The 15,546-nt window shown below is 42.5% G+C and overlaps 2 protein-coding genes across 2 annotated transcripts; one reads left to right on the forward strand and one right to left on the reverse strand.

The window, feature by feature from the left end:
• Positions 1-20: 20 nt before the first annotated feature.
• Positions 21-6,211, reverse strand: pex19 (peroxisomal biogenesis factor 19). The gene is made up of 8 exons (XM_071541135.1): positions 6,089-6,211; positions 4,515-4,603; positions 3,619-3,781; positions 3,440-3,525; positions 3,164-3,337; positions 2,913-3,083; positions 2,333-2,377; positions 21-1,805 (listed from the first exon to the last, which is right to left on the reverse strand). Exons 1-8 carry the CDS (start codon positions 6,150-6,152, stop codon positions 1,719-1,721), a joined length of 879 nt encoding a protein of 292 aa, XP_071397236.1. The 5' UTR covers positions 6,153-6,211; the 3' UTR covers positions 21-1,718.
• Positions 6,212-8,088: 1,877 nt separating this feature from the next.
• Positions 8,089-15,234, forward strand: myadmb (myeloid associated differentiation marker b). Its single transcript, XM_071541134.1, has 2 exons — positions 8,089-8,215; positions 12,756-15,234. Exon 2 carries the CDS (start codon positions 12,899-12,901, stop codon positions 13,778-13,780), a length of 882 nt encoding a protein of 293 aa, XP_071397235.1. The 5' UTR covers positions 8,089-8,215; positions 12,756-12,898; the 3' UTR covers positions 13,781-15,234.
• Positions 15,235-15,546: the final 312 nt, after the last annotated feature.

Raw genomic sequence — 15,546 nt, forward strand, 5'->3', positions numbered from 1 at the left:
GATTCAGTAGCATTGTACCATTAGTTTATTCCATAGTGATATTTACAAAGTACAACAAAAGAAAAAAAAAAAAAAAAAAGTAGTGTGAAATTACAGGTTGCATGTTTTTAACCGTGCCCTGGGCATGTTGGCATCAGCCCTGAGGTTTGAATAGACTGTACATGCCCCCAGTATAATAAACACAGCCACAGCTCCCCTCCGCAGTATTTGATGTAAATCTAATCTCTTTCAGTGCGTGGCTCGCTTAATCCTTCCACAATAAGCCCCTCGTGTGCAGCTATTGATGATGCGCCGATGGCCTGCCTGCTTTCCAGGCCTCTCTCCGTAGTCGATGCAGTAAACATTTGTCCACTGGCCACAGCGGCCGGTGGATTCCAGAAGTTTGCAAGCCAATTTCACTTTTTTTTTTTTTTTTTACCAGCTGAATTGATTTTTAGAATAGAAAAGAATCCTACAAATGGTTGCCTATCAAAGTGGCTGGTGGAGTAAACAAATTTAAAGGTCATACAGCCAAAATCTGGAAGCATCTAGCTGGTGGTTGGTGTTGATTTGTTACTCTACATTGCATCTGCATGCGTTTATCAACTTGTTTTCTCCTCGTATGATACAATACGAGATGTTCAGCACCCTGTCACTAACTTTTCCTCGATGCAGGGCATAGAGGACATACATGCTATCGAGTAGTAAACACTCCTGACAACCGGCCAAGCGCTCCACCTTCCTCACAGGAATGCCAAACCACAGATCACATCTGAAAACACCGGCAATCACACAGAGGAGCACTTTGCAACTCTAACTCTACCGATCACTGTAACCACAGCAAAGGCATCCGGGAATCATTATTATTATTTTGCACATCACTTCAAATCAATACTTGGATTAAATAATGATAATTAAAAAAAAAAACACAGGGAATGGGTCATGTTAAATTAGTTGGCTGAAATAGATTAGGAGGCATTCGCTCCTCACTTGTCTTTTCGATTCTTTAAATAGTTAACAAATATACACTCAATTTTTCAATGTTTATGTACACACATATTGTTAAATTGTGACAACGGCAAATTTTGTGAGTCAAATCCTGCGCCCGTGTAGAAACAGAAGTGTGTGTTTATGGTTGAATGAACTTCTCATGATATTGCAATTTCACATCTTTTTTTTTTTTTAAAAACCATAATCCTAAGAAGTGCTTAGCTGAAAAAATGGCAGAACCTTCACCTTACAGCACGACCTAAAATAATAACCGTTTTTGCGAAGGCACTGTTTATACCCGTGAAGTGGTTGGATAGTGTTTACCATGAGGCTAAACAGTATTGTAATATTGTAAAAACAACATTGAGAGTATTTTCGTTTGCAGGGAATGCTATCACAAACCGAGCCGTGAAGGAGCTGTGGCAGCCGCTGACAGACTAAAGCGGGGATGTTACGATGTCAGTTGTGCGTTCAGTGATTTCAGCGACACGAGAGAAGAGTGTGTGTGTGTGTGTGTGTGTGTGTGGTTCCTGTTGGTTTTTCGTGCCTCCCTTCATTGTGTCTGCCATCCAGACTCTTCCACTTCAGGGAGAACAGTCGACGGTCCGCTCACACTCCTGACACCTCCTCACACTTTTTCTTCTTCACACTCTGTCTTCCCTCCCTCCCTACCTCCCTCGCTCTCCATCTCTGACGCACCCAGACAGACCCGGGCTTCAGTGTCTCTGATGAACCGCGCCGCTCCCTGATCACATGATGGAGCACTGCTCTGCCGCGCCCGCCCCGGGGACTCCTGGGAGATTGAGGGACTCCATGTCGAAGTTGAAGCCGGGCGGCTGAAGGGGGAGAAGAGAGAGGAAGACTGTTGTCATGTGTGATCCCTCTTGGGTTCCTTCCCTCTCCTGGACACTTCATCCCATTCTCTTAATATGATCCTATATGTTTGTGTTAATTATCGTGCTAATTAACTAATTCTTGAATTAATCATTAAAATTATCTATCCATGTCTTTAACAGTAGTCCCCTGGTCCAGTCTTTGGAGACAAACTATGGTTAAAAAGGAAGAAAACTCAGCAGGTGGCCAGTATTAAAACAATTTAGCTAGTGCAATGTATGATCTTTTACACTATTTTGATTGTGTTTTTATTGTTTTTTTGTGTTCTATGTTATATGAAGTTATTGTTATTGTGTCTTCCATCAAGGACCACAATGGAAAATCAGCGCTTTAAGCAACACTTTCTTGTGCTATTCACAGGGGTCAAATCTACATTAATTGTTTTTATCATGTATTTTTCCATTTCCCAAATCAAATCAATTCAAAAAATCGAAACACGGTTCTGACTAAAGGCAGAAGGAGAACTTACCGCGTCACCAGCTAGCTCTTTGGGCGGCTGGCCCAAGTCTTGCAGCTGGAAATAAAAGCATCAAAATCACCAGTGAGTTCCATTCACAACTAGCAGTAAGGAGGTAGTGTTTTCACATTAGGGTTAGACAGATATATCGGGCCAATATTGGCCTTTTATTAAGTATTGGCTGTCAGGTAGTCACGTCGTCCACTGCTGATTTGATGGAGGTTCCTCCCTAAACACAGCTACATAGAAACAATCTGTAAAACCTGTAGTGAAATTTAAATTTCTTTGCGCATTTCATTTATTCATGTAATTGTTCTGTAAATTAATTCCTAATTTAAAAAGGTAATGAAATGTATCCCAGAGTTTCCCCTACAAGTATTGGCCATCAGTCTGGGTTTCAATGTAGAGTTTTAGTGTCCCATGATGGTCTAAATGCTGTTTCAGAGGCTTTCACACCCTGAGAAGAATAATATTCTAGGGGAAAACACTGAACGCTTGAAATGTTTTGGCATGAAAAATCGTCAAATTGTAAGATATTGAATATCGGTAAAATATCAAACGCGCCGAGTATCAAGACACAGTGGAGCCTCACCTGCTGCATCAGCTCCAGGATGCTCTCGAACACGCTCTCCTTCTCCGCCCCCCCCTGCTCCTCCCTCTCAAACTGCTTACAGATGTCTCCCATGATTTTGGCCTGCTGCTCGTAGCGCTGGTAGTCCTCCGGGCTAAGACTGGCCTTGTTGGTGTCCAACCACTCTGGGTACTGCGAGGGTGAGCGACAGTTATCCAGACGGAAAAGAGATGAGAACTGTACAGTAACCACTATTAAAAACAGAGGCGTACCTTAGCAGTGATTTCTTTGAGAGATGGATAAAGCACTTCCTTAGAGAGGAGGTTCTGCATGATGGACTGCATGATGGGCAGGATGTTTCCGTCTTCCCCGCCCCCTTCTCCGCCCTCATCCAATCCCAAGCCTTCCAGAGCCTTGACGAGGTCGTCTCCAGCTAGTCCTGCACTCTGTATGATATCAGAGGAAAAAACAACCCAAATAGTGAGTAAATTCTCCCATAGTTTAGCTCCTCTAGTTTTGAAGAATTATTCAATTCTCTGTTGACTCACCTGCAGGTTGTCTGCATTTTTAGCCAAGCCACTGAGGGTTTCTTTAAGACAGGAGGTGAATTCTTGTTGGGAGGCCACATCAGTACCTGCACAAAATACACAGATACAAGGCTACAGAAACAGTAAAGAGAGCACAAGAACACATACAAACAACAAATAACTGAAACCATGGACCTTACCAACTTTCCCTGCGGCCTCTGACAGTTTTTGGAAGTGCTGCAGTAACTCGGGCTCCTCCTGGGCCAGTTCAGTCATGGCCTTCTCCCACTCCTCCTTGGCTTGGGAGGCCATGTCCCCCTCGAACAGAGTCTCAAAGAACTTGCTGTCCTCCAGCAGGGGGGGCTAACAGACAGACGACAACAGGTAAACAAAGTGGGGAAGAGCGAGGAAGAGCACTGACTTTTCTCCAACAACCTGAGTCTTTTTTCTTCTGGGTACTCAGTGTTAAAATATGTTAAATACCACTTATCTCCTGGGTACTGGACAATAAAATTATGCCACGGCCACTATACCCAAATTCAGATGTATATCAGACACAAGCAGCAAGCCAAGAGCACCCCAAGTAAGATAAAGTCAAGATAAAATACACTGTACAAGCAACAGATAACACAGGTAAACAAGAGGGAGTCCCTGTCATATAGTCTTTACTTACTTAGCGAAAAGAGACATGAACTAGGGCTGCAACGAACGATTATTTTCATTGTCGATTAATCTGTCAATTATTTTCTCGATTAATCGATTAGTTGTTTGGTCTATAAAATGTCAGAAAATGGTGAAAAATGTGGATCAGTGTTTCCCAAAACCCAAGATGACGTCCTCAAATGTCTTGTTTTGTCCACAACCCAAAGATATTCAGTTTACTGTCATAGAGGAGTAAAGAAACCAGAAAATATTCACATTTAAGAAGCTGGAATCAGAGATTTTTGACTTATTTTTCTTTAAAAATTACTCAACTGATGAATCGATTATCAAAATAGTTGGCGATTCATTTAATAATTGACAACTAATCGATTAATCGTTGCAGCTCTAACATGAACATTGAAACAGTACCATCACTCCACAGACACAAACTGACCTTCTCTGCACCGCTCTTGGCTGAAGAGGAAGCGGCCGCAGCCTCGGGGGCCGGAGGGGCCGATGTCTTGTCAAAGTCATCTAACGCACCTGTAAGGGAGGGACAACATGAGAGCCGGGCCCACACTTAGCAAGACTGTTAAAGGAATAGTTCACCCCAAAATGAAAATCCAGACATTATCCACTCCCCGCAATGCTGTCCAAAATTCCATTGAAATTTGTAAGATCATCAAACACACAGTGAGTTAGCCCTGTATTTCCATCTCAGCTTTCTCCCAAACTAATTAAGTTAATGGGGCGTTTAAAAAAAAAAAAGCATAAAATGTCCATTAAATTTCTCCAAACAGCTTGTGCAGCATGATCCAAGTGTTTTGTAGCCAAATGACTGCTCTGTGCATCCAAAAGTACAATATTACCTCATTATTTCCTACATTTTCCTCCCTGATAATGCTCTGGTCACACGCACAGCCTACACCAATACTGGACTTTTGGACCCACAGTGCAGTCGTTTACTTATGAAACCCTTGGATTATCCTGCAAGAGTTGTTTGTATTTGATGGATATTTTATGCTTTGATGGAGCTGTAAAAACACGGCCCCGTTCACTTCAATGGCTGAGATGGAAATACAAGGCTAACTCGCTGTGTGTTTGGTTTTTTGTACAAACTTCAACAGAGTTTCTACTGACATGGGGGATGAGTAGTGAGTTTTGGGGCGAACTATTCCTTTAAAGCAGTGGTTCTCAAGCTTTTTCATATCAAGGACCCCTAATTTAGTCCACATTAGACCCCCATTTGAAGCGATTTTGTCCCTCGGACCCAAATCTGAGAATATTTTTATTGTTAGATATGATTTTGTCCAGAACTCCATGACTATCTGTATTGTAGGAAGAGAGATAACAGAGAAACTATGCAAAATAGTCAGTCTCCTACATTCTATAATTGTTCTTGTAAATGAAATAATGAAGTTTAACGATTCATCAATTTGCTGGGGACCCCTTGTGACGCCCTCAAGGACCCCTGGTGGTCCCCGGACCCCACGTTGAGAACCACTGCTTTTAAAGAATAGGAATTTGATCCTGTAGTGTTTATCCAGTGTTCACAGCAGTAGTAGTTACTGAAGAGGGTTTCAGCACAGGCACTGCACCGCAAGCCCAAGTGATGAATACACAAATGAGATAGGATTCGTGTCTTACACTCTCTAAAAACTGAACTAACAGGTGTCCAGCCGTCTAAAGTAAGCCATGTTTCAATAAAATGTCAAGGACAGAGACATAAAAAAAAAAGGCAGATGAGGATGTCGATCACAACATGAAGACATTTATCACGAAGCCAGCTGCAAAGACAACACACATCTAAATCCACCAAACAGTTTTAGGTGGTACTTTGTTGAAAAGCTTGGTTGGCAGCCTTAACCTTAGCTAGTTTTCCGATATTTGTACCAAGCAGGACCAACCGCATTCCCGGGGTGACAGACTCGTTCAAACGGCCGAATTACAGCCGATTTTTTCCAGAACAAAATGTACCAATGCGGGTAAAACCAACCGTCTCTCTAAAGACTAAATGTCAAGCCTTACTGTCCAATAACTCGTCCAATTCCGCGTCTTGTCCAGCGGACGACTCGGCTGATCCTGACGCCATGTTACCGTTTTTTTTTTTAACAAACACCCTGTCCAGTCTCCGAAAAATGACGTTCCCGGTTGTAAAACATGTCGCGCACGCCTACGTCACGCCTCAATTTTAAGTTTAAGATCTGGCGCCATCTGGTGGCGATGAAAAAAAAAAGTCACAGAACACGAATAGACACGAGAAAACACGAAAAGACACGAATTTATAGGAATAGATAGGAAAAGAAGACAAGACAAGACAAGGCAAGAATAGAATAGAATAGAATAGAATAGAATAGAATAGAATAGAATACACAATGATACATGTGGCAATGGGATTAATTTTCTGAAATGTTTGTTAATTGATGATTAATTCCTTGTTACATGCTTTGGCAATATTGTTTGTAAACTGTCATGCCAATAAAGCACATAGAATAGAATAGAATAGAATGGAATAGAATAGAATAGAATAGAATAGAATGGGGGAGACTGTCAGCTCCTATACTGTGTTTCAACATTTTGTATGTGTATGTTTTCGATATGTGTTTGCATCACTGTCACCATGGCAAATTCCTGTGTATTTATCTTACTGAGGAAGTAATTCTGAGAATAGAATAGACTAGAATAGAATAGAATAGAATAGAATAGAATAGAATAGAATAGAATAGAATAGAATAGACTAGACTAGACTAGAATAGAATAGAATAGAATAGAATAGAAATGGAACAGAACATGCTCCTTCGCTCTCTATTTCTCATTTCAATTCAACAGGCTTTATTGGCATGAAAGTTGAGAACAATATTGCCAAAGTATTAAGATGCTGATCACACTTCACTTTGTATCAGTGTGTGTGTGTGTGTGTGTGTGTGTGTGTGTGTGTGTGTGTGTGTGTGTGTGTGTGTGTGTGTGTGTGTGTGTGTGTCTCCTACTCTGCCTATTATGGCTCTTAATGACGGAATGAAGCAAATTAAAGCAATCTTGTAGTTATCATAAGAATGTGCATGTGATATGAAGTGGACACATTCCTCTCGCGCTCTCTCTCTCTCGCTCTCTCTCTCTCTCTCTCTCTCTCTCTCTCTCTCTCTCTCTCAGTTTTGATGATCTTTTTTTTTTTTTTAACCCGGTCAGGAAACACACGTCACCTTCACCCAGTAAATAAAAACGGTTACTAGGGGCTATACTGTCGCCGTTGCTAAGCAACACATACAAATAAATGACATGATTCAGATTGGAGTTGAAAAAATATTCCGCATTCTTCAGGCGCTGATAGTAATTCTGTAATTCTGCTGCACTTACAGTAAAATAAAACAGAAGAAAACCAGCGATAAAACAGTTTCAATTCAGTTCAGTTCAGGTCAATTCAATTCAGTTCAATCCAATGAGCTCAGATTAACAACAAATACAACAAATGTAATTAATTATTATAATTATACCATATATTAGGCCTATATAGATCAACAGATCAAGTATCATTTACACTGGATATTGGTGAATAATAATGATATCAGAATTGTATAGTTACTTTTACATACTGTACATACAATAATGATTAGGCTAATTATTGCAATACATACACACAAATATAAATAATTTTGAACTAACAGTTAACAGTTAAACAGTTATTAGTTACAGTTAAATAGTGTTAATGGAGGTTATGTCCAGGTGTTGTCTGTTCATTCAGATGAATAAAATATATATCTTGCAGTTTGCTCTATAAAAAGTTTCATTCATTCTGTTTTTTCCTGCTTACCATGATATATACAGTACATGCCCTATGAATTTGTCAGTATAAAAAGCTGGTAAACTCTATCCAGTTAATTAAAAAGGTGGTAAATCGGGTTCCTCCCTGGTTCCCTTGTGTTAAGAAGTGATAGAAAAGTGGCCCGAGCCGCCGGAGGAGGGATGGGAGGTGACTCGCAGCAGGGAGACGTGAATAACGGTGCAGACATTTGATGCCTAATTTGGTTTGCTGGGCGGGGAGCCGCTGCCGAGAGAGGGTAGTAAGTCAGGACAGGCAGCCGAGGACCTCCAATCTACCATTTTCCACCGCTGGAGACCCCGGAGAACAAAGAGTAGCAGGAGCAAAGTGTCTGGAAGGTAAAACACTTTTTTTTGGGGGGGGGGGAGAAATTGTGAGAAATTTTCGTGATTTTGCAGGAACACACTGAGGAGGAGAAGTGTTGGAGTGAGTGAGTGAGTTTGCGCAGGAAATTTGTTTGGCAGCAACTTGTTGCAACTTGCTTACCTGCATGCCTCTTGGGAGAGCTGAACACCAGTCAGGATGATTGTGGGGTTTGTTTTTTGTTTTTTTTGCGCAGGTTGGAGTTAATTTCCCCAGTGTTACACAGTGGACACTTTGTTTGACATGTTTTTGTAATGACATCATTGTCTGAGTTTGAAGCGAGTTTGGAAAGGCGCCTACATGAAGAGTTAGTCGAGAGTAAATGGGGGGGGAAATCGCTATAATATTCCTATAGCGACTTCAGCTGTGTGTGTGGTACCCAATAGAGTTTATATCGACTTTATATTGTACTTTACGGTATTTTCTGTGATACAACTGTGGGATTTTCTGCATTAGGCTATAATTTCCAGATTTACAAACATTTGCGTGTTTTTTTTTTTTTTTTTTTTTTGCTGTGATATCTGCCTGTATCCTTCTAAAAATGATAATTCCCAGATGAGTGTAGTTCTTTTTTTTTTTTTGGTGTTTCCAGTTGTTTATGTTTAGTAGAGTGTTGTGGGGGAGCAGGGTGCGGCATGGGGCACACCCACCTCTCCGCTGTCAATGAATGAAGCATGAACCTCTCTGGAGGAAGAGCGCGCAGCTGTCACACGGACGGACGGGACAGACGGGGTTCACGAGGCTTAAGAGTCTCTCTGTGGGGGGGGGAAAGTGTTAATTGATGTGGTTAAATGTTGTGTGCGCTTGGGATAAACTGTGGTAAACATCCCTGCTTTTTTTTTTTCTTTTATAGGTTAAATATTGATTTAGACTGGAATATAACTGGTTCACAGAGGGCAGCTTTGATAAGCAATAGACCATATGGCAAAATTCCCACTGCCATAACAAGATCCTCATGGTTCAACATTCATATTCATATCAGACCGATATATTGGTCTGCTAATATATTGATCAGATATTGGCCTTTTATTAAATATCAGGTATCAGTGTCATTTTATAGAGGTTTCTTCCTATACCACAGCTACATGAAAACAGTCTGGAGAACCTGGAATGAATTTAATTCCCTAATTAAAGGCAGTAACATACCCAAGAGTTTCTCCTGCCATTCAGTAGGTGTGGTGAGTCACTCTGCCTTTAAAGAGCTGCTATAACACTAAAAGAATTTCATCAGTCTGGGTTTCAGTGGAGAGTTTTAGTGTCCCATGATGGTCTGAATGCTGTTTCTGAGGCTTTTTCACCCTGATAAGAAGAAAATTCTGGGGGAAAACACTGAATATTTGGAATTTTTTTGGCATGAATAAGGTCAAATACAACGATAACCCGTATCGGTCAAACCCTAATGTTGATATTAAGCTACCATCTCTCTCTCCCTCTCTCTCTCTTTCTCTCTCTGTCTGTCTCCCTATCACTGTGGGATTCTGGGACGGTTTGCTGACAGAGCCTGTCTTGTGTCTCGGCCCACGGATCCTCCCTAAGTGGATTATGGGTGAAATCGAGTTACTGATGTTGTGTCATGACAACCAAACAACCAGCGCACATGACCTCTCTGCCCGAGACAAACACTCCTTCCTGACCATCTCAGCCCCGAGGCGTGTGTGTGTGTAGGCGTGGGAGTGTGTGTTTGTGTGTGTGTGTGTATGTGTGTGTGTGTGTGTGCAAGTGCTCTCCTGCTGTTTATGTGAAAAGTGACTGTGCAAAAGAGCGTGGTTCTGTCACATCCTGTTTGCTGTCCTGCTGCAGGCCGAAGTGTGAACCTATTTTGGGTCCCTCTCCTTATTAAGGGAAGTGCCCCTGTTTGTGTTTTCCATGCTGTGCTGCGAAACGTCACTTTCCACACCGGGACTCTCTCTCTCTCTCTCTCTCTCTCTCTCTCTGTTTTTTCTCTGCTATTTTCCTCCCCCCATTTTTCCTGACTTGATTCCATAAGCAGCAAGTAATGGCGGGAGCGGGGATTGATTTTTCCATTACGGCCCTCCGTATACGTTTATTTTGAGTGGTTTACATGAAACATAATTGGTACCCTTCCTTTAAAGCTGGAGTGGGAGTATTGAGCCGGGAGAGAGAGAGAGAGAGAGGGAGAGAGAGGGAGAGAGAGAGGGGGGATGGAAAAGTGAGGGAGTAGCCGCTAAATGAGACTATAAGGAGGGAAAAGAAGGAAAGGAAAGGAAAGAAATTGGCAAATATGACAAAGTTACCAGTTGTTCAGCAGTGGCCAGACTGCAGCACATCTGGAATACATCACAAATTGGAAAATCTTACAAGAAAAGAAAAAAAAAGGGGAGAAAGAGAGGGAAAAGAGGGGTGAGGGAGGGGCAGAGAGAGAGAGAGAGAGAGAGAGAGAGAGGGGCCCTGGTGACTCACTCCTCTGCTATTCCACTCCATCATTGTGTTTAAACTTTGTGTCGTTCTGCGGCCGAGGCACAGGGCTTCCCCGTATTCCTCCCTCTTTTTTACACTCCTCCCTCCCTCCCTCGCTCCCTCCCTTCCTCTCCGCTTTAAGTTAGTCATTCTGCAGCTGTACAGTTTGGACTTTCTTCACTTCTCTCTCTCTCTCTCTCTCTCTCTCTTTCTGTTCACCCCCTCTGTCGTCGTCTTCATTCCCTGGCCATGTTCAGCCCCCCCCCCCCCCCCCCCCGTTCCTGATGGTTTCCTTGGTGTTTAATAATACTAATGTAAACAGGCGTTTTCACCTTGTTTATAACTGTCCCTCTATGTAAACTGGGAGCATGGACTGCAGCACTTGTGGAGCCAAGTGTGTGTGTGTGTGTGTGTGTGTGTGTATGTGTGTGTGTGTGTGGGGGGGGGGGGTGGATAGTCAGTTGGGTCAGAGTGTTTCTGCACTGTAAAAATGTCCATCGTAAATTGTTATTGTGTTGTGGTTGTTGTTGTTTTAATCTGTTTTTGAGACTTCAAATCTTATTTTTCTTACAGTCAAGAAAAGCATCTGTTGACATGGTGAAATAAGTAAAGTTTTCTCCAGTGCTGAACAACTTGATCCAAGGATTTTCTTGAATCGAGTAACAAAATCTTGTGTAATCGGCATTTTTTCGAGACAATGGCATTTGCTGCAAGACCGTAAACAAGTGACACTGCATTGAAAACAATGCAGTCTTAGTCTTAGTCTAGTCTAACGGCAGATTTTATTTAAAACGTACCCGTATTTTTGGACTCATTATGTTGTTTGGTGGTGGATTTTTCTTATTCTCATGGATAAATGGCCAAATGTAGACGATGTAACGTCACATCGAGATATTTCTAGTGCAGCTACAGTGGAGTTTGACAGCAGAAAATGTTTCAGCGATCTAAAACATCTAAACGGTAAACGTCAGGTTTTGGTGTCAGTCCCTCAGGATCAAAGAGCGAGGGCTTCCTTCTTGAGCCGCCATTTTCAGCAATCAAATAGAGAGAAATCCATCGTAGAAGAGGCAGATTTCTCCACCAACAGCAGCTTCAATAGACCAGAATGCAATGCAGCGACAAGACATGTTGTGTTTTGAGTAATGCACGCGACTCTCCCTTTTTCATAGCTGGAAAAACCCATTCTCTTGCTCATACTCTGGTATCGTTATCGCTATTGCTCTCTCCACCTATGCGTAAAACCCCACAGCACAGTTGATTGAGACAAGTTCACACCCTTTCTCTGGGCGTTATTGAAAGTCATTCTGAGAAACATTGGAAATCACTAACTGAAGTAGAAGTAGATGAGGCAGGTTGAGTGAAAGTGGGCACACCAAAAAAAAACCCACTTTATCACAAAATAACTCCTGGAATCTATTGAACATCACAGATTGATGATATATAACTGTGCATCCAAGAGAGGTTTTCTCCTTTAAGAAAGATTTTAACACAAGATGAAATGGCTTGTTAAGATAGATTTTTTTTTTGCAGTTTAGATGAAGGGGCTGGGAGTGGATGAGGGAACGAGGGAACGAGGGAGGAGAGTCCTGGTGATGACAGACACGCTGTGGGGTCGGTGGAGGTCCCGGCGCCACGCCCGTTTAAAAGGATGTGTGTACGGAGGAATGTCAGAGCGACACAGGCTGCGGCGCAGGAATGCTGTAGAGAGAGCAGCCTTGACTTTGATATGAAGCAGAAAACAGAAGAGAAATCGAGATGTAAACGTTAATTCGACCAGTTATTCATCTGCCGATTAAGATTAATTAAGATTACAGCGCTGCCTTCATGATTTGGATTTTAAATTGTTGTTTTTTTTCATCATTTCCCTTGTTTTTTCAGCCATTCATAAAAATACAATGGCAGCATTGTGTGTTTCAGCAAATGGCATGTAGGCCTACAGAGCCGGCAAGCTGTTGCCCTCATGTGGTCACTTGTAGTTCTCTATCTGGACGTCCTCTTCTGTGTCAGAAGAGGACACTGAAAAAACCCTTTAACACCTGTAATGATTAATACTGAATGTGTTGCTGACCAATTCTCTCTATTATCTGTTTTTCACAGTTCTCTCTGTGTGAGTGGCTGAGGGTGAAAACCAGAGGAACGTGAATCCAACTCGTCTGCACAAGAGGAAATAAAGAAGAGAGCCGAAACTTTTCCCAGTTCCACTCTTCTCATCAGCTCGGTGTCCTACTACATCTCCCATCATGCCTGTAGTCCTCCACTCCAACCCCCTCCTATGGACACGGGTGGCGGCTCTGATCTTCTCGTGCGTGGCCTTCTCGGTGGCGGTCCACGGCGGCCGGCTCCACCACGGCACCGGCGACTGGTGCATCTTCTGCTGGGCCTTCAGCTTCGCCGGCACCCTGCTGGTTCTCCTGGTAGAGCTGTTCGGCCTGCAGGCCCGAGCCCCCGTCTCCTGGAAGAACTTCCCCATCACCTTCGCCTGCTACGCCGCCCTCCTCTGCCTGTCCGCCTCCATCATCTTCCCCCTCTACTTCCTCAAGGGCTCGACGGGCCGCAGCGAGATCCGCGACTACCGCATCGTGTCCACCGTCTTCTCCTGCCTGGCCACCATCACCTACATCAGCGAGGTGAGCATCAGCAAGGCGCGTCCCGGTGAGGTGGCCGGCTACATGGCCACCGCCCCCGGCCTGCTGAAGGTCTGCGAGACGTTCATCGCCTGCGTCATCTTCGTCTTCATCAGCGACCCGGTGGTGTACGACCGCCACGAGGCGCTCAAGTACTGCATGGCCGTCTACTGCATCTGCTTCATCCTGTCGGCGGCCATCATCGTGCTCTGCGTGGGCGAGTGCACCGGCTGCCTCCCGTTCCCGTTCGCCCGCTTCCTCTCTGCCTACGCCCTGCTGGCTGTGGTCCTCTACCTGTCGGTCACCATCATCTGGCCCATCTTCAACTTTGACCCCAAGCACGGGGGGATGAAAGACAGGCCCTACAACTGCAGCAGCACGATGGGGCTGTGCGTCTGGGATAAGCTCATGGCGGTGGCCGTGCTCACCGCCGTCAACTTCATCCTCTACCTGGCCGACCTCATCTACTCCGCCCGCCTGGTGTTTGTCAGCGCCTAAGATAACGGAGGAGAGAAAGGGCGATATTAGAGAGAGAGAGAGAGCGAGAGAAAGATGGAGAGGTTGAAGTCACTGGCTGTGTTTACATGTACAACAATATTCCCTTTAAATACGTAGGTTTTATGTTCATGAGTCGGTGCATTTAAATGTTTCCAAAGACCTGGATAAACTCCTATCTCCATTATGAGAGACCTGAATGTGATTGCTGGTACGTGCCGATGTGATCTAAGGCATGCAAATACCTTCTCCTGTTTACTGTTGGTTTTTCAGATCAGTGCAAGCTTGCGTCCCGTTGTAATGCTAGAAATACTCAATTTCTCCATGTACACAGGGATATTTGTGATCTGGATATGAGTGTGCATGTTAACAGAATGAATGAGGCCTTAACCAGGATACAAGCTAACACCCAGAATACTGTGTGCATGTAAACGTAGTCAGTGATGAGGAATGAAGAGAAACCAAAGTAAATGGCGGCTTACTGTTTTGTTTTTTGTTTTTTTTGCATAATATATATATATATATATATATATATGTCAATGTTCTGCCTTAAGTCTGTTTTCAATTTGATTTCAGCCATAAAGAGACTGCCGAGCAGTATTTCTGTTATTCAATGCCAAAGGAGAAAATGTAGGAAACAATCATACTGTATGTCCAGAGCCAAGATCAAGTTCATTGATAGGAAGAAAAGATTTAACTGCCATACAAACTGAAGTCCAAAAGAAAAGAAAAGAAAAGTCCAAAGAAAGATGATTTTCTGTTGTTTTGTTATTATCATTTCACTAAAGTAATCCCTAATTACAATTTGATTAATGGCAAATATGTTTCTTTTTCAAAATAGCTCACTTCCAATTTGTTTTTCCTTACAGTATGCAGTGCTGAGGATGTTTTCACTGATCCAGTTGTATAATTCATCAATTGTATGATTAATTTAAGGATTTGTATACGGCTCCAATGTTTCAAGACTTGAAATAGTACAAAAAAATAGTTTACATGATGTAATGAGGAATGCTAGGCAAGCTTTTTGCTCATGTTATGATATTGTATGTATATCTACAAGCTACAATCAATGACGAGAATATATATGTGGCAAGAACATTATGCAAGATTGTGGATTAAAAAAAAAAGACAATTATGGTTTAATGTGCACTTAATGTTAGTATTTTATATGTGTGATCCAACTGTCTGTATGTTGGTGCCTCCAAATATCAAAGCATCTATCAGTGTCTAACTCACACCACTAAACTAATATACATTCTCAATTGGGCCCATTGGTTTTGTACTGCTGTAAAAATTCCACTGAGAGAGAGATCAAAAAGATGCCTCTCTTTTTCTTGATGTTAGTGTTACATTCTTTAACTTTTTTATATTCCACTGTTCGTGTTTTAAGTGTGCATACCACATCAGTGTTGTAGGAAAATGTAATCCAGTGTTTCAATAAAACCACATGGTAAAGAGGTGTGTGTGGTCGTATTAATATTAATATTATTGTATTGTCGCATTTTGGTTTTGTTAAAAGTACAGTATTATCCAGTTTTTATGATTTTTTTTTTTTCAAATATTCTATGGCTCAGGATAAGAATAATGTTCTTCATGAGGTTTTGCAAATAAATGTAGTTTCATTAAAAAGGTATTTATTAAATGAATTTGCAGACTCTCAGGCAGAACAATCACATACTGGACCCTGATTGGCCAACCAGCTCCTCTAGTTCATATGAGGTAAGCCTGCTGATTGGAGGCTTTCCAGTGGGTGTGTCAGTTCAAATGCT

The sequence above is a fragment of the Centroberyx affinis genome, unplaced genomic scaffold (genome assembly GCF_046629955.1).
Source record: "Centroberyx affinis isolate AG114_WGS23_722 - 3 ecotype Tasmania unplaced genomic scaffold, CSIRO-AGI_Caff_v1 ptg003790l_1, whole genome shotgun sequence".
Taxonomy (NCBI): Eukaryota; Metazoa; Chordata; class Actinopteri; order Beryciformes; family Berycidae; genus Centroberyx; species Centroberyx affinis.